At 37.8% G+C, this 22059-nt stretch overlaps 1 protein-coding gene across 1 annotated transcript in view; it reads right to left on the bottom strand.

Moving 5' to 3' along the window:
• Positions 1-4123: 4123 nt before the first annotated feature.
• The window catches only part of LOC125484867 (protein diaphanous homolog 2-like), a 43085-nt gene continuing 25149 nt past the window's right edge, over positions 4124-22059 (bottom strand). The window contains exons 3-4 of the mRNA XM_048605333.1: positions 19375-19614; positions 4124-4424 (exon numbers count right to left, since the gene is read on the bottom strand). Of these exons, the coding sequence (XP_048461290.1) occupies positions 4179-4424; positions 19375-19614 (486 nt within the window). The 3' untranslated portion in view covers positions 4124-4178. The remainder of the gene's footprint in view (positions 4425-19374; positions 19615-22059) is intronic.

Below are 22059 nucleotides of genomic sequence, written 5' to 3' on the forward strand. Positions count from 1 at the left end.
AATAGAAAAACATCAGTTTTGCACCAATCATCTGGCACTATACCTCCTAGTTAAATAAAAAGAATGCATATTGTTACTACTGCTATTTCTTTGGATTCTTTTTAAAATTAGTTTGTGCAAAAAGCACATCTAACACACTACATGATTTCCACTGAATCAAGTGTAAAATTATGAAGATCTGATTTGGACGACCGACCTGAATCTACGATGGCAGGTTAGGTGAAAATCAAAGTTGAGTTTATCAGCTTGAAAAAAGTTTTCCTCCATCCCCTTCACTGTTTGCAATTCTTCAAAGTTTAATGTTGCATCTAAATGTGTGAGAAAATATAAACTTACTTTGAACAAAGTGAAATGCTTGTTCAATGAAAGTGAGGCTGAATTATGGTCATTGGTTTGGATAATCGCCTGATCCATGGCAAGTTGAAACCATTGCAAATGATGCAGATTCCACAAACACGGAAGAAGTTTGAAGTCTCTTTGAACTTGCAAACTGCAGCTGTTGCTTTATTCCTGACCTCACTATGTTTTCTGACTCCTCTGCTTTGACAAAGAGACCAACAAGTGTGCGTGAACTAAATCACACAAATAGACTACACACAACAACAGTGTTGGAAAGTTGCACAAAAGCCTATTTTAATTTTTAGAAACGTATCCACTTCATTGTGGATAAGGTCAGAAATCACACAACACCAGGTTTTGGTCCAATAGGTTTATTTGAAAACACAACCTTTCGGAGCCTCATTCCTTCTTCAGGTGTTAGTAAGAGAGGTAGTATCAGACAAGAATTTATAAGTGAAAGTTCAAAGAATCACACCATTGATGAGGATATATTAAACAAACCTAAGATGCTCTTAAATCTTTAATCAGTTAGAAGGTTTTAATTGATTAATATGTATATGTAAATCCCTGAATTCCTTTCAAGTCACCTAACAAACATTGTCTGACCTAAAATGTCACCCCTTCTTAGGTTTGTTTAATACAACCTCATCACTGGTGTGACCTTTTGATCCTTCACTTATAAATTCTGCGTCTGATACTACCTCTCTCACTAAGACCTGAAGGAGGAGTGAGGCTCCGAAAGCTTGTGTTTTCAAATAAACCTTTTGGACTGGTGTCGTGCGATTTCTGACCTTGTTCACCCCAGTCCAACACTGGCACCTCCATTTCATTGTGGACGCCAGACCAGTTGTCTTAGTTGCAGTGTTTGTGCAGAAAGATAAGACAGGCAACTCATCATTCATTCCAATGTCAAGAAAATCACTAATGTCTGTTGAACAATATTTTTTTAGAAGCAAACAGAGAATAATACCTTTCATTACATGCCATACATATGCTTCCACATCTATTTTTCTGAAAGTGAGTTTAGCGTGAAAACCAACCACAGACTTCCATACATAAAGCAAACTATCTACATGAACAGGTAATCAGACACTCAAACTACAAGAAGGCCAGTTTCATTTTGAGCATTAGCAAGGCAAACTCAACCCAGCAGATGACCTTTAATGACATCTGCTGCTGACAGTCGCATTATTAGTCATAAATAAAAGGGTGCCCAAACAACTTCTTAACCACATCAGTGAAAATCCAGTGCCATAACAAAATAAGGCATTGCAACTTTGCATGAAGGCTATGGAATCAGATAACCTGAAAATACTTGATCAAAACAGTTCCTACAAATAAAATTGTTCACTATTCACTATGTTCAAAGTGAAGTCACTAGTACAACTACATCTGACCTCATATTACAGATTGTCACCATTCCATAATCATTAAGGGAATATCTTGCAGCTCTAACATATAATGTTCATCACTGAGTTCTCAAAACAAAAAACTCTTTCGGAAAGAAGCTATGGTTCCTAGGGATTGGCAGCATGTTAGAGCACAACACCAGTCAGTCGTTGCCATGTCAAGTAACCACAATGCCAAATTTTCACGATCCTCTCAACATGCTTAAATTACCTCCAGGACAATGGACTGAAGTTAACGCTGATTTCCCAGATTTGTGCACTAGTGAACATCTGCTTAATGTCACTGCCAACTACACAAATTTTCAGTCACAGGAATAGTTAGCATTAATGCCAAAATTCGATCAGATATTTTTTTGTTGAGCTCCTCAAACAGAGAGAGCAAACGGTGCAGCAATGAGTTCAGTAAATTTGTTAACTGTCAGGGCTTTACTCCTTGAGAAATGATAGCCTTCGATAGCCAATAGTTGATGGAGAAGAGTTATGTGCAATTTGAAAAATGTTTTGTGCCCAGCTGAAGCAGACAGCAAGTCACAGAATCAAAAGCTATGTCATTTTTTTTCCACAATTAGTGTACTACTCTGCAGTCAACTAGTGGTAAGTCTCTACATTCAACCACATGCATTTTCCTGAGCTACTCATACAGTCATACAGCATGGAAACAGGCCATTCAGTCCAACTCGTCCATGCTGACCAGTTTTCCAAACTAAACTAGTCCCATTTGCCTGTGTTTGGCCCATTTCCCTTTAAGTGTTCTCTATTCATGTACCTGCCCAACCGTCTTTTAAATGTTGTAAATGTACCTGCAGCTTATTCCAAATACGCACTACCAGCTGTGTGATAATATTGCCCCTCAGCTCCCTTTTAAATTTTTCTCCTCTCACCTTAAACCTATGTCTCTAATTTTGATCTTCTCTACCTGAGGGAAAAGACCTTTGCTATTCGCCTTACCTATGTCTCCCATGATTTTATAAACCTCAATAAGGTCACCCCTCAGCCTCCTATGCCCGAGGAGACCCAGTTTTTCCAGTCTTTCTTGTTCATAGAGAAGGGTGGCCAGAATTATACATGATACTCCAATGTCCTGTACAGCTGCAGCATGATGTTCCAAATCCTATATTCAATGTTTTGACTGATGAAGGTAAGCATGCTAAACACCTTCTTCACTATCTTGTCTACCTGTGACGTCACTTTCAAGGAACTATATACCTGCACCTCTAGGCCTCTCTGTTCGACAACACTCTCCATGGCTTTACCATTAACTGTGCAAGTCCTGACCTGGTTTGTCTGACCAAAATGCAACACGTCACATTTATCTAAATTAAACTCCATCTGCCACTCTTTGGCCCATTGGCCCAGTTGATAAAGATCCTATTGTACTCTTAGATAACCTTCTTCATGTCTACTATACCACCAATTTCGGTGTTATCCACAAACTTTCTAAATCATGTTTCCTATATTCTTACCCTAGTCATTTATATAAATGACAAACCACAGAGGATCAGCACTGATCCCTTCAGAACTCTAGGTCACAGGCCTCCAGTCCGAACTCCAGAGCTAATAATCAACTTGCATGTGAACATGATCAAACACAGAATAATTTAAGGAGTAAATACAAAAGGAAATTTGAAATTGAGATTTACATGGTTAGCCAGTCGTTGAAGTGTTTCTACAATATGATGGTCATGCTGGAAAGCAAATAATTTCCTATAATAGCCAGGCATTTCTTGTGACTAACCCAACACGATCAAAAACATCTGTTAAGCATGTTTCACAAATCACAGAAAGTACATCGTTCTTCAAAGCACTGAAAACACTATGAGCAAGCATTGAATTTGATTTCAATATCAACATCTCAGAGGAAGATCATAAGTTAAATGATGATACATCTGATGTCAACCAATAACCCCACTTGTGAGATAAAACATCCACTATACTAAACTGATTATGTTCCAACATAAACTATTTTCAGATGGAGAAGAAATCTTTCATCTCATAGCACATGACTATGGGTACATTGTTAAATTAATACTGAAGTTAGAATATGTAACAATGCTAACGGTGAAATTAAATGTTCATCTTAGGTTTGCTTATTGTTTGCACTTTAGAAAGTAAACTGCAGAAAACATGAAGCCTTCATTTATTAAAAGTAGAAAGGAAATGGTAAAGTGAAAATCTAAATAGAGAATAAAGGAATCTGTTTTAATTTGCTGTTACGATTCTGAATGCTCCTATTTAAATCTTATCATAACTTCCTAAGAACTTCACAATTTCTAAGGTAATTCATGACAAAGTACGTTGTTTGTTTCAATTGAAGCAAGTTCACTGCCTCAGGAGTAATATATGTATACCTATACTAAGGAAAACAAATTTCTGGAAACTTATACAGGATTTTAATAGGTAGCACAGTTTTTTTCAAGCCAGTTAAGATCATCATTGAGCAGGAATAATAGCCATGAAATAAAAAATGGATTTTAAAATACTTTGGGGAAAACAAATACTAATTCCACTTTCCTGATTGCATACATCACTTTTGATCATTGGCATACCTTTGCTTGCACTTTCTATGTGGTTAACTTCATCTGTGAATTTCAAAATTTCTGGATATTTCTCTTCAGTAATCTCTGCTAAAAAGTGCATCAATGTTGCCTTCTGGTCAATCGACTTGGTATCTTTAAGCTGCAAAAGGAAATGTCAAGATGTTTAGAAAACAATGCAGATGAGATTGTTTTAACATTTATTCGTTTTGTTAACATTTAATTGCAATTACTCTTATTTCCATTTTATTTTATTCCATCATTTTCTACAGTGCTGGCAGGCAATCTGCTCCTTGGCCCTGCCAATGCAACTCTTCAGCAACTGTGTGGAACAGCATGAAGTGACTCGTTCTCTGATTTAATCCCATGCAAAACAAATACCAGAGTATGAAGTGTACCAACTTCAAAAGGTGTAACTATTTCGATGGTGTCCATACACTAGAACTTATATATAATTTTCAGAACTTACAAACCTATGCCTTAAAACATTGGAGCACCCTTGTGTTGCTCTAACCCATGTCAAATAGTGTCCAATTTGCAGTCAATTATGATGAAAACAACAAAACAGCTCCTACATGTCTTAGCCTTACAAAGAAGCACACCCAATGTTCCAACTGATAATGAAAGGAATGTTCTTTTTTTTCTTATTTTCTGCCTTTTCCATAAAGTTTGAAGTATTGCTCTAAAATCACCTTCAAGTGACAATATTTCATCTATGAGCCTATATAACAAGGCATGTTGAAATAATTGAGTAATGCCATCTCAGTTTAAACTAAGGTTAAGATAACTTAGCTCTGATCAGATTAAAACAGCCTGGGATTTTCAGGTATGAGTAGTTCCATTTCGTATAACACACTATTAATTTCTTATCAATCAAAAGAGCTCTGCCAGCAACATTCATTTTAGAAAACATAACATACGTATATGTTCTCTTCATTTAATCAACAACATATTTTCAAAACATTGTTCCAAAGTAGCAGAATGCATTGATTTAGCTCATCGTTAAGTACTGCATCCATTTGCATGGAATATCTGTGTTTACTGACTCATGCTGATATGTTAACCACACCACATTGGAGAAGCAACAATTAGTTTGTCAGAACCATCTTGATTGAGGATATTATAAGCTCTCGCGTTATTACACTGGCTTTTCCCTTCCTTTATTTGCAGCTGTTCTTCTAAAATGCATTCATCATTATTGTTATTATTTTTCTTGCCCTTGATCAAGTTATTTCGATTACTTTTTCTCTTGACTTTTACACATTTACCTTTCAGTGGATTTCTTCATTTGAAAAATTGCAGTTTCATTGACAAATTCTTTCACTTTCTTTTAATGCCCATTGACTATTTTTTTGTTTGACTGAATCTTAGCTTCAGCCACAGGTTCTTTTTCTAAATTACTTTTGTTTCCTTACTGAGCTTTTCGATCCCACTTGTCTCTCAGAGAGTCAAAACACAATCAAAATTCAACCAACACCGAGGTCTCATCTGTCATGAAACTTGTTTTAGTAGCATATTCTGCCAGTTACATTTACAGACAGATTATGTCCAAATTAATGAAAAAATAATAAAAAGTAAACTAACTGGAATGGTTACATTTCCAATAAAAAACATATGCAATATCAGATGTCAACTAAATAATTATTTCTAGCTAATTAATTGTGCATCCTAATATCTTTATCATTTTAAGCTTCTGCATCTATAGCTGTCTACACCAATAAGCTACATGCTTAGATACCGAAAATGAACTAAACTTCTACAAGCCAAAAAAAATGAATTAAAAGAATCGATATAAAGACCATATTCAGTTTTAAGAACTTAACCTTTGCCAAAATTCTGTCCATAATAACTCAGTATCTGACAGTGTGTTGGTGTAATGGTGAGGTCACCAAATTTGTTATTCAAAGTCGAGGGACAAAAGTTCGAATCCCACAATTGCTGAATGATGAATTTAAATTCCATTAACATTTTAAAAATAAACATTTGAAAGCTAATTTTAGTAATGACAGTTGTTTAAAAAAAAACTGGGGCACTAAGGTCCTTTTGGGTTGAAAATCTGCCATCAGTTGCTCAATAATACCGAACTTGAAAAATTTGCTAAAGAGAAAGGCTTCTTACTAATGACTAAGACAAAATGTTTCAAGAACACTTGATTCCAAATGATCACTACATCTTATATTATGAGAAAGGCATATGTTGATTTGTTGGCAAGTTAACTCGCCAATCAGTACGTTTTTCTCCTCTAATATAAGATGTGGTGATGATTTGAAGTTTGCCATTTTTGCTTTCATCCTGGTGTTTGTGAGATGAAAACTTCAGCCACATATTTTTCTTCTTATGTGACTCCAAACACACAACAATATGGTTGATTCTTAGTCACTCCCAAGTGTAATTAGGGATGGGCAACAATTGTTGCATTGTCAATAATGCCCACATTCATTGAACGAGTGAAAACAACTGTAAATAATCCAATTTGTATCACTAACTAATAAGGATGACAGACACAGTTCAAGTTTCATATTCAATTACATTTTAATGCCGATTAACATTTAGCTTCTCTTCAATTCAGTTATCTAATGAAACAGATTATTATTTGTTGTCTGTCTATTCTGAAAGGCAACATCTCCAATAAGTGAAGTATCTGGCCATCCCTTTTGGAACAATGCAAACATTTCAGAACATTATCGACTGAAACACCATGCTCCACATCATGAAAGAATAATGCAGCCATGTAATCTGGAGTAAATCTTTTCATAACTCCTTTGATCACTACTTTTGTCTCTGAAGGTGAGAAGAAGCAGTATTTTCAGTTCTATTAGTCCACCACACCTCAGAAACTAGCAAGTGAATTTCAAAAAAAAAAAACTGGGCACCCAAATTGGATGTTGCCCAAGTAAGCACTGGTCAATTTTTGGCAAAGATGTGTTTTTAGATTTTGCAACATTTTAAAGGATCCAATAAGATTGGGAGATGAGGCAAACTGACTTTTTGTGAATAATGCTGTGAGTTGTTCTTCTATTATTGTTGATCGTTGTGTTGTGAATTTTCTTATTTGGTGTGATGGATTTTTTGCAGCTGCCAAAAGGTGACCAAAGTCTTCAGAGCAGGTTGTTGTACATTGATCTGCCTGAAGCCTCCTAAGTCAGGTGAAAACTCTTAATAATATTAATTTTATCCCCCAATTTTATAGTTGGAAAGCTTCAACAAACAGGCAAAAGCCTCAAGCAAGAGCTGTGTAATTGTAAAAAAAAGTCTGGATTAACACAACATGGCAGAGATGTGCATTATACTCAACACACTTTTCAACGGACTAGGTATTATCTTCTTTTTCTGTGAATAATAGGCTTTCAATCAGTTATTTGCTATTAGCTCTATAACATTAAACATTCTTGCAAAATATTTTTATATGTAACCATATCAAATGTCTCTGAAAATTCAAATAAAGATCAGGACAAATTTTATGGATTTATACTTTTGCTACAAAGTGTTGTAAATTGAGAGCGTTGTTGAACAATTGGGTTGAAGGGACCTGAAGTCCCACAAGATTTATCATTCATTAAATGAAGGATAGAAAATCTAGTTTCACCAGCTGACCTTCATACCTACTATTCCAAAGCAATCTTGCCATGTGATGATCAGCACATGGACTAGGGAATTTGTAAAATATTTGCACAAGATAAACCTCTTGCACTATTTTCAATGTCTTATCAAATGTGCTGTCTCTACTTCTATAACCATGTTGATTATTTTTCAAGATTTCTATAGTTTTGAAGAAGCATCAAAATTGCTTAATTAATTTTGTTATGAATATTGGCCTTCAGCACAGTTTTTTTTTAAACAACTCAATTTAATTTTTTTTGGTTATTTTTAAACACCTTATTCAGGTGAGTTTTACTTTCTCATTGGAATGTGGCTCCTCCAGACTCGGCATTTTGCGTCACATGTACTCTTACTCAAACTACGAGGAAGCAAACTTTGCTGCAAACCTTTCATCACAGGACCACTGAAACTTCCAGAGACCATATGCTTAATCTCCAAACTCTGCTTCCTACTTCACACATTGCTTCCAGCTACAGTAGCATTCACGTGAAAATTCTCAGGCATTCCGTGTACACCTACTTTTGTTTTCTGAAGAACAAGAGGTTTATCAATCTTTGCTGCATTTGGTTGCCATCAATGTATCTCTCACACTGTGCCAATCCTCATTCAGATCTCATTTCCATGATCAATATGTACTATGCTAACCATATATGGTTTCCATCATTACATACTTTGGACACATCCATATATACTAACACTTCCTTAATATCATCAGTTGGAACATGATCGAAACAACTCCCATCTCATTACAATATGGATAGTTGGGTAGCTCAATGGATTCACATGTTATTAATTGATTTGTTATTTTAAGAGAGATTAAAATAGTGAGAGAAAGCAAAATATTACTCGGTTCCCACTAATATCATCAGGTTATTTCAAGTTTTGAGACTTTTTTTTTTTTACTGATAATGAAAATAAGTTGAAGCAACAGTCAGTAATCAAATTTAACTGCTAATGGATCACTACTTGTGCAGAGTATGAATGCTGTATGATTATTCAATTGTCTCTATAATTAGGATATACGTGTCACATATGAAGTACATTGTTGGCACTGAAATGAAGTCCCTTTTTGAATTTTGGACAAGGTCGCACAATTCTCCTGCCTAACTCATTTAAAGGACATCAACACACAATTCTCTCCTATCACCATCCAGCTTGGAAAAAAATTGCAGACTTAACAGGATCCTCTCATTCTGAGTTATAGAGTTGATTTGTTTAAGCACAATGTTTCAGCTACTAGCTACAATTTCTGTACATCGACTAAGTTCACTGGACTGGATAGATTCATCTACTTGAAGCAGGCAGAATAAAGGGTTCTGAGGAAGGGTCACTAGACCCAAAATGTTAACTCTGATTTATCCTCACAGATGCTGCCAAGCCTGCTGAGCCTTTACAGCAATTTCTGTTTTTGTTTATAATGGAGTCCCTCAAGACTATTCTATTTAGCTAGCCTGTGTGTAGATGCTTAAAAATATCCCTTGAAGGTGGAGAACACAACAGGCAAGTTGGTGCCCTTGTGTGCCAATCCACCCTTACTCATGAATGTCGATATAAATTATCACTCTCATGAGACACACAGATTAGGATACACGAGAGGGACTGCCTAGTTTAGCAAGCTTACCATTACCTGAAGCAAGCTGTAATTATATCATCTGAATGTCTGTTACATGTGGGCCAGTAGAACGACTGTTTTCAAAGTTACATTCATACAACTAGCATTACTGGGAAAAATAAATGTACAGACAGATCTTAATGGAAAACATCCCACAAAATTCCACTTCAATTCTTCTCTTGTTCAGTGAAGTAAACTACAAAGAGGTGCAATTTTTCTGCTTGGAAGGTTTAGATGGCTTCTTCCTATCCAAGTGATGGTGGCAATACAACTTAGTATCTAAAATGTGTTCTTACATATTAGCACAAAAAAAAATCTCTGCTTCAGGTTTGAAAACAAGGAAAAGTGTACTAAAAACACAAAATGAAAAATAACTTTTAAATTAGCATCAGCAATAAGGATGGAATAATAATCAATACAGAACTAAAAAATGTGCCCAAAATTAGAAAAAAATATTTTTTTTAATATGGTGTATTACCTTGAATTGGAGATTATTACTTTATTTCAAATTCTCACTTCACCAAAGGATTTTTTTTTTTTAGAAAGAACCGTGAAAAGGTCGTTTTGCATATTTTTATTAAGCCATGTCACTTCATAAAAAAACTGTCTCAAAATGTACAATCTTGTTGCATGTTAAATCATTGTTTAGCCACTAAAGAATTACAGCTTAACATTTTTAAAAAGTCAATATTTATGTCTGTAATGATTTAACATATGTAATAAACAGAATGAAATGGGTTCGCACATTGAGAGGTTTATCAGCAACACAACACCTCGATCTATGATCACTCAGAATTTATTGGGTATTATCCATAGAAATTCTGCTTTTAGTCAAACAGCCCACACCCTTTCCACCCACTGTTATAATGTCGGTGATTAAGATAAACGGTTTTTAAAAAATTGCATGTATTTTGCCATTGATAAGATCACCTTCAACAAATACAAAGAATAAATGAAGGATTTGCCAATGATCTGTAAATAAATGTTTATCAACCTACCCTAGGAATCAATTAACTTATTCATAATCACAATAACTCATTCAATAATTCACTTAATTACAGCTCATTTATTCCAATTTCCTCCTGGCCTGGCAGTAATTTATTTTGGAACACAGTTTCATTTTTGTTGCCATATCATTAGTTTCCTGCATGGAGTATCAATGGTTGGCATTGCGGCCAAGTCCAATTATGCCCTCAACTAATGTATATTTATGCTATGTTTCATGCATGATAAAGAGTAGAAAACCTCACTGAATCTTTTTCATGTTCCCAGTGTAGGCAAAAATAAATCAGATTTAGTGCCCCATTGCTGCTGCCTCTAACTGAGATCACTGGATAGGTTTCTACAACAGTCAACCATGGTTTCATTGTCACTATAGAGTCATACAGCATGGAAACTGGCATTTCAGCTCAACTTGTCCATGCTGACCAAGTTTCCTAAACCGAACTAATCCCATTTGCCTGTGTTTGGCCCATAGCCTTCTAAACCTTTCTTATCCGTGTACCTGTCCAAATGTTTTTAAATGCTGTAATTGTACCTGCCTCTACCACTTCCTGTGGCAGCTCGATCCAAATATGAACCACCCTTTGAATGAAAAAGTTGCCTCTTTGGCCCCTTTTCAATGTTTCCCCTCTCACCTTAAACCTATGCCCTCTAGTTTTGGACTCCTCTACCCTGGGGAAAAGACCCTGGCTATTCACCTTATCTATGCCCTTCATGATTTTATAAACTATAGCGTCACCCCTCAGCTCTCATGTCTCTTGATTCTCTGAGACACCAAAATTCTGCCTAATGCAGCCTTGAACGTAATCATGGTGTGGAGGTGCTGGTGTTGGACTGAGGTGGTTAAGGTCAGAAATCACACGACACCAGGTTATAGTCTAACAGGTTTATTTGAAAACACAAGCTTTTGGACCCTCGCTCCTTCTTCAGGGGTTAGTGAGAGAGGTAGTATCAGATACAGTATTTATAAATAAAAGATCAAAAGGTCACACTGCTGATGAGGATGTATTAAACAAACCTAAGTTGCTGTTAAATCTATAATCAGATGGAAGGTTTTAATTGATTAATATGTACATGTAAATCCCTGAATTCCTTTCAAGTCACTGCCCTGAGAGAACTAAAGGTTTTATCAGTATAAAGAAGCGGTGACATTTTAGGTCAGATAATGCATGTTAGGTCTGAGGCCTTGTTTAGAATCTGTTTGTGTTTTGATTTGGAGTCAGACTGGTTTTATTTTAAAGTAGGATTTTATAAAATGCCGCACTGAACGACTGTCTATAAATTATGTACTTTTTGAACAAAATTCTTCCAGAACCTCGTTCAAAGCTATTCTCCACTCATAATGGTCTGCTTTCTTCTCCCTTTCCCAGATAAGAAACTTCAACTGCCAGAATTGACTTTTACTATGAGAGTTACACTGAAAATTCATACCACTAAACAAATCATCCAGCTTCACCTAAATTTATATGAACTTCTTCAATCTCAGTATAGTGCACTGCCCCGAGATTCTTCCTAAGTGACTTGTTTCTCACAGATTCAATGATAGCTGAAAAAACCTGTAACTCATTACATCACTGCATTTTGTTTTGGGTTAATTTGTTGCCAACGTGGTCACACCTATTTTCCTCTGGAACCACAGGAAAGTAGTCCTCCCAAGTTGGATGGCAGTGGAGAGGCATTCAAAAAGATTGGTGATGTCAAACATGTCAAAGGTTGCAGAAAGGATGAGTGTGATGATGAAAGAACATTAACTCATGTCAGAGTGACACAGGATACAGCTTGTGACTTTGATAAGAACTGGAGTTCTGAGAAAGATGGGATATGATTTGGAGGCAATGACACCTGGAGTGCTTGGAGAGGTTGGAGATCAGAAAAAATTGAAGAGTTCATAGAATCGTAGAATCCCTAGAATGCAGAAAGAGGCTATTTGGCTCATTGAGTCTGCACCAACCCTCCAAAGTGCAAACCACCGAAACCCCTCACCCCCATAGCCCCGCATGTGGTTTTTATCATTGCTTAACCTACTTAATCTTCATATCCTTGGACACTACGGAGCAATTTTTAGTGTGACTAATCCAGTTAACCTGCACATCTTTGGACAGTGGGTGGAAACCCATGCAAACATGAGGAGAGTGTGCAAACCCCATCCAGATAGTCACCCAAGGCTGGAATCAAACCCAGGTGCCTGGCGCTGTGAGGCAGCAATGCTAACTGCTGTACCACCCTAAGTTGACTTGAGGATTCCTTTTTTGAGGAGAAAGCTGACATCAGCAGATATAATGGAGAAAGGAAAAACATCTGAAAAGAGCAAACTGTTTATAGCATTAGCTTACATAGAGGTCAGCAGGGCAAGTTTAGTGATGTGCAATTTAGTGAGATTGGATCAAGAGAAGAATTGGTGGGTCACATAGACAAGATATACATAGAAGAAGAAAGTTTCGTAGTCAGGGAAATAGAGAGGGAAACTGACAAGAATGGGAAAGTATTGTTGTGTTCTTACATGAAGAACAAATACTATTATTAAACACCTCTCAGTCAAATTACAATTCTGTCAGGCGTTCGTTCAAGGGAAATTGAACACACTGTTATCTTGCACTGTACATTAACTTTTGAATGTTGATAAGTGTGAAGACCAAACACAATCTATTAAAATACACAAACGCTGCAATTAAGCGGGTTATTTGTGAAAGAAAGCCTGCTGTATAATTACTTTTGTCAGCCCTAGCTCAATGGCTGTATTCAGATCTGAGTCAGAAGCTTGTGCAATCAAGCTGCATTGTAGAATGTGAGTCTACAATCGAGGCTGATTCTTCAAATACAGAGGGAGAGCAGACTGCATTGTCAGAGGTGTTAACTCCTGGATGAAAGGTTACACCAAGGCCATGTCTGTCCCCTGAGCTGCATACGAAAAGATTCCCTGTTGATGTTTGTCCTCTAACAGCACTTCGAAAGCACAATAACTGGTCATTAATTGCGCTGCTTTTGAGGGAGCATGCTGTGTACAAATAAACTACTGCAGTTGCACACAAAACAATGTCCACAATACAAAATTAAGTTATTGGTGAAAAGTTTTGGAACCTTTGGGGGACCTGAAAGATATTGCAGAGCTACACGTACTTTCTTCCCCTTTATTATATCAAATTAATTAAATGAAGTGCTCCATTTCTGGACCAGTGCAGTATTGCAGTGCCCTTCTGGCTGGACTCAAGACTGGCCGTCAAGTTCAGCTTGTCCAAGATATTCCTGAATTTATCTTAATTGGCAGTCACGTTGCTCCATCAACCTGATTTTCTCCATAATGCTCCTGTGAAGCTTATTGGGTGTTTTGCTTTGTGATATGCGCAATATAGTCTCAAGTTGCTGTTGTTGGCTATGGCTCTCAAACTAATGTTCTATGCCTCCAGTCAGGACAGATTCAAACTGATGTTCACTGGGGACTAGCTATCTCTGCACAGAAGATATTTTAAGCACAATTTTCCTTGGCACACAGAAGCCCTGAGTTAGCATGGAAATCTGGATAATAAAATACTGACATATAATTTTAACAAATCAATAACCATGATAGACAATACAACGATATGAGGGGAAAAACTTGAAGATGTTAAGATGTATTCAGAGCACAATTCCATCCACCCTCACCCCATACCTCCAAGACACTCTCTAGGGCTACGTTTTGACTTTTGGGGGCTACTTCGCAGTTTTCAGGTACTCCATTTTCATTCTAATGACTCATTTATTAAGTAATTCTGTCAAGTTGTATGATTAGCTCCTCTAATTGTGTTGACAAATGGGGAAATAGGGTATTTGAACATGCAAAGAATCAGAATTAGGATTCATCAATATGCTCAATAATTAACAACATTGCATTCAAATTAAAGCCTCAACAAAAAAGGGAAGTATTAATTTCTTAGACACCACAATATTTAAAATGGCCCAACACAAGTTAACAGCGACTTTTTGTTTGGAAAATGACTGACATACACAAAATATCATCAGCCTAAAGATACTTTCCATCAACTGCTGAGGTCACAGCTAATGTTTTGATCATATATGCAAGAAATTGGAAGATAGTAACCAGATGCTTTTTACAGTATCTCTTAGCGTATGCTTAGATTCAAATATATGAAGTAAGAAAGTGTACCATGACATTTTTCCCATATCATAGCCCCTGAACATATGCGGCCTTAAGCAAGAAATTCAACATTAACTTGCAGCAAATTCATTACCTTAGATGATTGGAGTTTTCCTGCTTTCCAGTTAGTTGAAAATTCCTTCATTAACTTGTTTGAAGATTTGCTCAGGATAAATTCATTTTAACTAAGTTCATTAAGCTTTTCAATCAAGTACGAAAGAAGGTGTTGAGCGTAGTGTGGTTGATGTAGTGTACATGATATTGAAAAGACATTTGATAACAAGCAAAAGAGTCAGTTTACCAGCAAATTTGAAACCTATGGAATAAAAGGGGCAGTGGCAGCACGGATACTAAACTGTTTGAGTGCGGAACAGAGAGTAGTGATGAATTAGGTGTTTTTTTGGACTACAGGTTGATAGTGAGCTTTCCCGGGGTAGGAATTAGGACCACTGCTTTTCTTGATATACGTTAAAGACTTAGGCATGGATGTTCAGGCCACAATTTTAACTTCTGCTAAAGGCACAAAACTTAGAAAGATTGTGAAATAAGAAGAGGATTGTGAGGTACACGAAGAGGACATTGAAAGACAAATGGATGCGAGCAGAAATTTAATACAAAGAAATGTTCAGTTATTCACTTTAGCAGGGAAAAAAAAGATAAGATAAAACAAAATAGAAGATAATATTTTAAAGAGGGGGCAGGAACAACACAGCTCATTATATATGGTAGTACAGGTTCAGAATGCAGTTAATAATGTATACAAGATCTTGGGCTTTATTAACAGAGATGTAGAAAATGGACCTTTGTAGAGTGCTGGTTCAGCCACATCTGGTGTGACTTGTGAAATTTCAGGGTTCACAGTTAAGGATGTTAAGGCATGGGAGACAGTGCAAAAAAGACATATACAACTGGTTCTGGGGATGGGACACTTCAATTTAGAGGAAAAAATGGCAGAGCTGGCTCAGTTTTCTTTCGAGAATAGAAGAATAAGAGGAGATTTAATAGTGGTATTCAAAAATCACAGGAAGCCCAGGCAGAGTTGACAGGGATTTTTTTTTTTAAAACAGAGTCAATGTTTAGGATCTAGAGTGCACTACCCGAGACAACGTGTTCAAAGTAAATTAAAGTGTGACTTTCAAAAGGGAATTGGATAATTATTCAGAGAAAGACCATTCATAGAATCCCTACGGTGTAGAAGCAGACCATTCAGCCCATCAAGGCTACACTGACCCTCTGAACAGCAGTTCACTGAGACCCACAGCCCCCACATCCCCACCCTATCCCTGTAACTCTGCATTTCCCTCTGGCCAACCAACCTAACCTAACATCTTTGGACAGGCCAAGGGGAAAGAGCAGATGAGTAAGGACAGCTGATTAGCTCTGATAGACAATAGAAAAACAGAAGACTAAACTGCCTCCTTCTGAACTAACCATTCTATGATCCTATGAAATTAGTGCATTCTTGTCCTCTATGCCACTGATAACAGTTTCTCCTTATTTGCTCTATTCTGAGTTTGATGGCTTCAGTTCCTTGTTCCCTTTAAGGGCTTTTGTTCCAACCAGAACAACAACAATCTTTCTAGTCACTAATGTCCTTTGGGAAGAAAATCTGTTGTCCTTACCCTGGTCTAGTCAATATGATGCTCTAGAACCATAGCAAAATGTTTGACTCTTAACTTACCTGTGAAATGGCCTAGGTAGTGGAAAAAGGCAATGTTAATACCAGCCATGTCGACCCTGCAAAGTCCACTCACGGACACCTGAGGCCTTATGCCAAAATTAGGAGAGCTATCCCACAGGCAGGTAGAGCAACAAGTAACTCATCATTATATAATGTTCCAGACACTACTGACACCATCCTGGGTATGTCCTGTCCCACCAGAGGACACACTCATCAGAAATGGTGGCACAGTCACATTCAGCCAACCGGAAGTTGCTCTGAGGACTCCAAATCCCTACAGTATTCAATAAAGACCCAGGAGAATCCTGAAAGTGCTCAACGTTGAGTTCATATCCCAGGAAGTCTCACGGTGTCAGGTTGAACATGGGCAAGAAAACCTGCTGCTGATTACTGCCGACCAACATCACCACCCACCCCTTCAAACCACCAGTAAATGAACCAATACTCCTCTATGTTGAATGCCAACTGGAAGACACACTGAGGGTGGAAAGGGCACAGAATGTATTATTGGTGGGATCTTCAAAGTCCATTACCAGGAGTGGCTTGATTGAACAAGTTGGCTGAATCCTAAGCAACGTAGCTGCTAGTCTGCAGTATATGGTGAAGTAACCAATAAAAGATAATACCTTACTTGACTTCATTCTCACCGATTTACCGGTCACAGGTACACCTGTCCATGATATTACTGGGAGGAATGACCACTGTACAGTTCTTGTGGAGACAATGTTTTGCCTTCACATTAATGATATCCTCCATTGTGGCACTAACATGGACAGATTCTGAACAGATACAGCAACTCAAAATTTGGCAAACATGATGCACAATAATGGTCCAAAATAATGTGGACCATTATTAACAGCAGGTTTGTATTCAACTTCAATCTGCCACATTGAGGGCTGGCATATTCCCAACTCCAGAATGGCTATCAAGCCAAGGATGCTAACCTTGGTTCAATGAAGTGCGTAGGAGGACTAGCAGGTGCAACAACAGACATACCTAAAGTGAGGTTTCAACCTGGTCAGGTTACAACACATAACTACTTGCATGCCAAACAGGAAAACAAGATGCAACAGACAGGAATGAACAATCCCACAATCACAGATCAGATCAAAGATCTGTAGTCCTGTCACATCTCGTCATGAATGGAGGTGGACAATTAAACAGTTAATATGAGGCAGCTCCAAAAATATCCACATTCCTAATAATGGCACAGCCAAGCAGTTCAGTAGAAAAGTCAAGGCTGAAGGATTTGCATCAAATGTTCAGCCAGAAATGCTGAGCAGGTGATGCAGTTTGGCCTCCTTTTACAGTTCCTATTATCATAGACGCCAGTCTTCAACTGATTCCGTTCGCTACAAGTGATATAAAGAGAGAGATGGAGGCTCTGGATTATGTCAAATGGCGAGGTCCTGACAACATTCTGGCAATATAACTGAAGATTTGTGCCAGACCTAGCCTTTCCCCCATAACAAAGCCATTCTAGTACAATTGAAATGCTTGACTGATGTTGACCAAATGTCCATTCCACAAAAAGGAGAACACATCTTGCTATTATTATACTTCTAACCATCAGCAAAGTAACAGGATAGGTCATTGACAGTGCTATCAAGTGGCTTTTGTTCAGCAATAGCCTATTAACGGATATGGAGCTTTGGTTCCACATTTGATTTGGCTCTTGATCTAATTGCAGCCTTGGCCCAACCATGGACGAAATAACTGAACTCTAGAGCTGAGGAGAGACTGACTGTCCTTGACATCAAGGCAGCATTTTGTGTCATAGAAGCAGTGACCACTGCAAACAAGAGAGAATCAACTATCTCCCATTAACATCCAATAGCATTACCATCACTTGTGTTGTCTGGGGGCAAACCTTGACATGCGGGGAGAGGACTGAATTATTTTTCAATAATTAATCATTGTGAAAGTGAAGACTTAAATGTTAAATTATGCTTCATTGTTAAAATGATTTCTGCAGGGAGGAAAGTCACTTGAACAGGTCTATTGATTAATGTGTGGTTTCACTGCTATTTTGTAGTTCAAGTGAATGTAAACCTAGGCTAACTCATATGGAGAATGTTTTTGAGGTAGAAGGCTTTTACTGAAAAACACAGCTAAGTTTTAAATGGGTTTGGTTTTCTAACAGTCTATTGCTATAACATAATTACAGTTGCATGTGTGCACCCACATTTATGAGACACATATATGCACATATTCTTGGAATTAAGTTCTCTGCTTTGTAGTTGTTTTGATCTTTTCAGATACATATTTTGGAATTATAATTAATATTGCTTCTAAGGTGTTGGAGTAGATCTGATCTGTAGCTCAGGTTGTGGGTGTTGAGGTTAGTTGGCTCGCCGAGCTGGTTTGTTGTTCAGCAGACGTTTCGTTACCGTGCTTGGTAACATCCTCAGTGCAGCCTCTGATGAAGCGTCGGTGGGTTTTCCCGCCTGGTTTTTAAACTCTGGGGTCCGTTGCGATGGATTGCCTCACTTCCGGGTTTCCTCCGTAATGGAATGTATATGGGGTTGAGAGCACAGTAACGAAACGTCTGCGGAACAACAAACCAGATCGGCGAGCCAACCAACCTCAACACCCACACTCGACCCTATATACATTCCACTACGGAAGAAACCCGGAAGTGAGGCAATCCATCGCAACGGACCCCAGAGTTTAAAAACCAGGCAGGAAAACACACCGACGCTTCATCAGAGGCTGCACTGAGGATGTTACCAAGCACGGTAACGAAACGTCTGCGGAACAACAAACCAGCTCGGCGAGCCAACTAATATTGTTTTTATATTACTTTTTTTTTTATTGCTAACGTTACCTTTTAAGTCTGGGAGGTTTGAAATTAGTCTGTTCACTTCTCTGAGACACAAAAATCATTGAGAAAATAACCACAAACTGCTCAAGCACTTCTTACTGGTCTGGCCAGAACTAGCATTTGTAACAGTGCGCCAACTTGCTCAATCAGCAGCTGAATGTGACAGTCAGGAGCAATGTGGAAATATGTAGCTAGCTACCGAAACACAAATATCGACTTTTCAAACAATGGTAAGGCTTACCTTGCAGAGGTAGCTGATCTTGAAGCCAAAGGTTTGTGCATTTCTGGAACCTGAATTCATGTAGTTACCCACAAGAAGGACCAACTCCAAAATTTTACTGAAGTTTTCACTCTTCTTCACCTCCTCACAGGCAATTGTTACATTCATTATGTCAGGTTTGATGTTGTTCAAATACTCTTCAAACTGAAGCTTGAAGAGAATATTGTTCAATCGTGGTCGTAACAGCTTTACAGTGCTCATCTGCAAAATTAAAAAGGTTCTAAATTGATGCTTGTTTCAAAATTTTTGCAAGAAGAATTTCAGGAACAAATCACTGCATGTCATACAAGATGATTTATTTCACTCATGTTCAATAAGCAATCACCTGTATAAAAGTAAGTGATGAATAACATGATTCAAAAAGGGATACCTGAAGGAAGACAACAAAGTAGCCTTGATATTTTCACACATGGAAGGAAAATGGAAAAAAAAAGTGTCAGGATTAGGAACATCAATCGATTGTTCCAACAAAAGATCTGGACAATTTCCAGGCTTGGGTTGACAAACGCCAAGCTATCACCATCACCAGTAAGAAACAATCTAACCACAGCCTCTTTACATTCAATGGTGTTACCATCACTGAATCGCCCACTATCAACATCCTGGGAGTTATCATTGATCAGAGCTCAACTGGATTCACCACACCAACGAAGTGGCTACAACAGCAGGTCAGAGGCTTGGAATAGTGCAGCAAGTAATTCACTTCCTGACTCTTGAAAGTCTGTCCACCATCTACAAGGCACAAGTCAGAAGTGTGATGGAATACTCTCCACTTGCCTGGATGAGTGCAGCCCCAACAACACTCAAGAAGCTTGACACCATCCAAGAAGAAGCAGCCCACTTGATTAGCACTGCATCCACAAGCATCCACTACCTCCACCACCAACATGCAGCAGCAGTGTGTATTACCTACAAGATGCACTGCAGAAAGTCACCAAAGATCCTCAGACAGCACCTTCCAAATCCATAACCACTTCCACCTAGAAGGACAAGGGCAGCAGATATGTGGGAACACCACCACCTTCAAGTTTCCCTCCAAGCCATTCACCATCCTAACCTGGAAGTATATCACCATTCCTTCATTGTCTCTGGGTCCAAATCCTGGAAGTCCCTCCTTAATGGTATTGTGGGGCAACTCATAACAGGTGGACTGCAGCAGTTCAAGAAGGCAGTTCACCACCACCTTCTCAAGGGCAACTAGGGACAGGCAATAACACCCACGTCCCACAAAATGAATTTTTAAAAAATTGGCTGGAGAACAAGTCAGTGTTGGATTAAATACATCTGTAATTCCCTATATTATGAAATTGCCAACTAGTATTTAACACCTCAGGTGAGGCATGGATAACAGTAACCTTGGTGAGATAAAAGATTCCTGCTGCCACCTATGGGCTAAGAGCTCAGAATAAATTAGCATCTTTCAAGTGGAAAGACCAAAAACAGGAAAAGACAGCTGGAATGAAGAAATAATCTTTTGAATATCATCAGGTTAAAGTTGTTTTTGCAGATAATCACAATTGTCTTGAGATTTTTTAAAAAAAAATACAATTCAGTAAATGTGTGTTAAGTTGTGAACTTTCAAATTCATATTTATGCATTCATAAAGACTACCTATTTGCACCTCCAAAACATCACCCTGCTGGCATGCCAGCTTATCTACTGCAAAACTCGCATTCATGTATTGTTATTACTTGACTTGACTATCCCAATGTAGTCTTGGCTGGACTCTCACATTCTACTGTCTGTGAACATGAGGTCATCCAAAACTGTGCTGTCAATGGTTCAACTCACACCAAGTCCTGTTCCCTGATTACTTGATTACTTCAGCGTGTGAGCACGCTGACCAACACTGACACCTGATCAAGTAATATCTTAACTTTAAATTTTCATTCTTCTCTTCAAATTTCACCAAGATCTTGCCTCTGTGTAACCTCCTTTAGCCTCACACTATTCTGCGATATCAAAGCTTGTCTTGTCATTGTCTCTTATGCATTCTTGACTTTAAGTATTCCACTTATCAGTAGGCACCCCTTCAGTCACCAAGATCTTAAATTCCCTCCCCACATATCACCATCTCCTTACCTTGATTTCTTTCTGTAAGGCACTATGTAAAACCTACTTTTTGATTAAGCTTTTGGACATTCATCATAATACTTTGCATGATTCGATGTCAGACTTTACTTAGTAATGCTTCTGTGAACCAGGTGCTTTATTATCAAGTTTTGTAGATGATAGTGATAGATGTCAATAGAACATTTATATTTATATTTATAATTATAGAAAATGTATATGACAGATAACATTAAGTGCAGAGGTATGTTAAGTGATACATTTTGGAGGAAGAATGAGAATATAAAAAAAAATCTACAGTTTGAAAAAGGAATGGTAACGTTTGGCAATCTGGGTTATAGGTCACAAATTCTTGAAGGGGGCAAATAAAATGGATAAGAAGTCGTTTCAGATCCTGGACTTTAAGAATATGTAAGTGTGCAAAACTAAAGAACTACAGCAAGTTTTTGCCATTTTATCCAATGGTTCCCATAGTATGATTTTTTTTTTTAAACAGCAGATGGTCAAAAAGCTATTGACTGCTCTGAAAGGAACAGTTTTCCTGGAAAGTGGTCAATTTGTCTGTATGCAGTCACC

Source organism: Rhincodon typus, chromosome 14 (assembly GCF_021869965.1).
Source record: "Rhincodon typus isolate 14 chromosome 14, sRhiTyp1.1, whole genome shotgun sequence".
In the NCBI taxonomy this organism is placed as follows: domain Eukaryota; kingdom Metazoa; phylum Chordata; class Chondrichthyes; order Orectolobiformes; family Rhincodontidae; genus Rhincodon; species Rhincodon typus.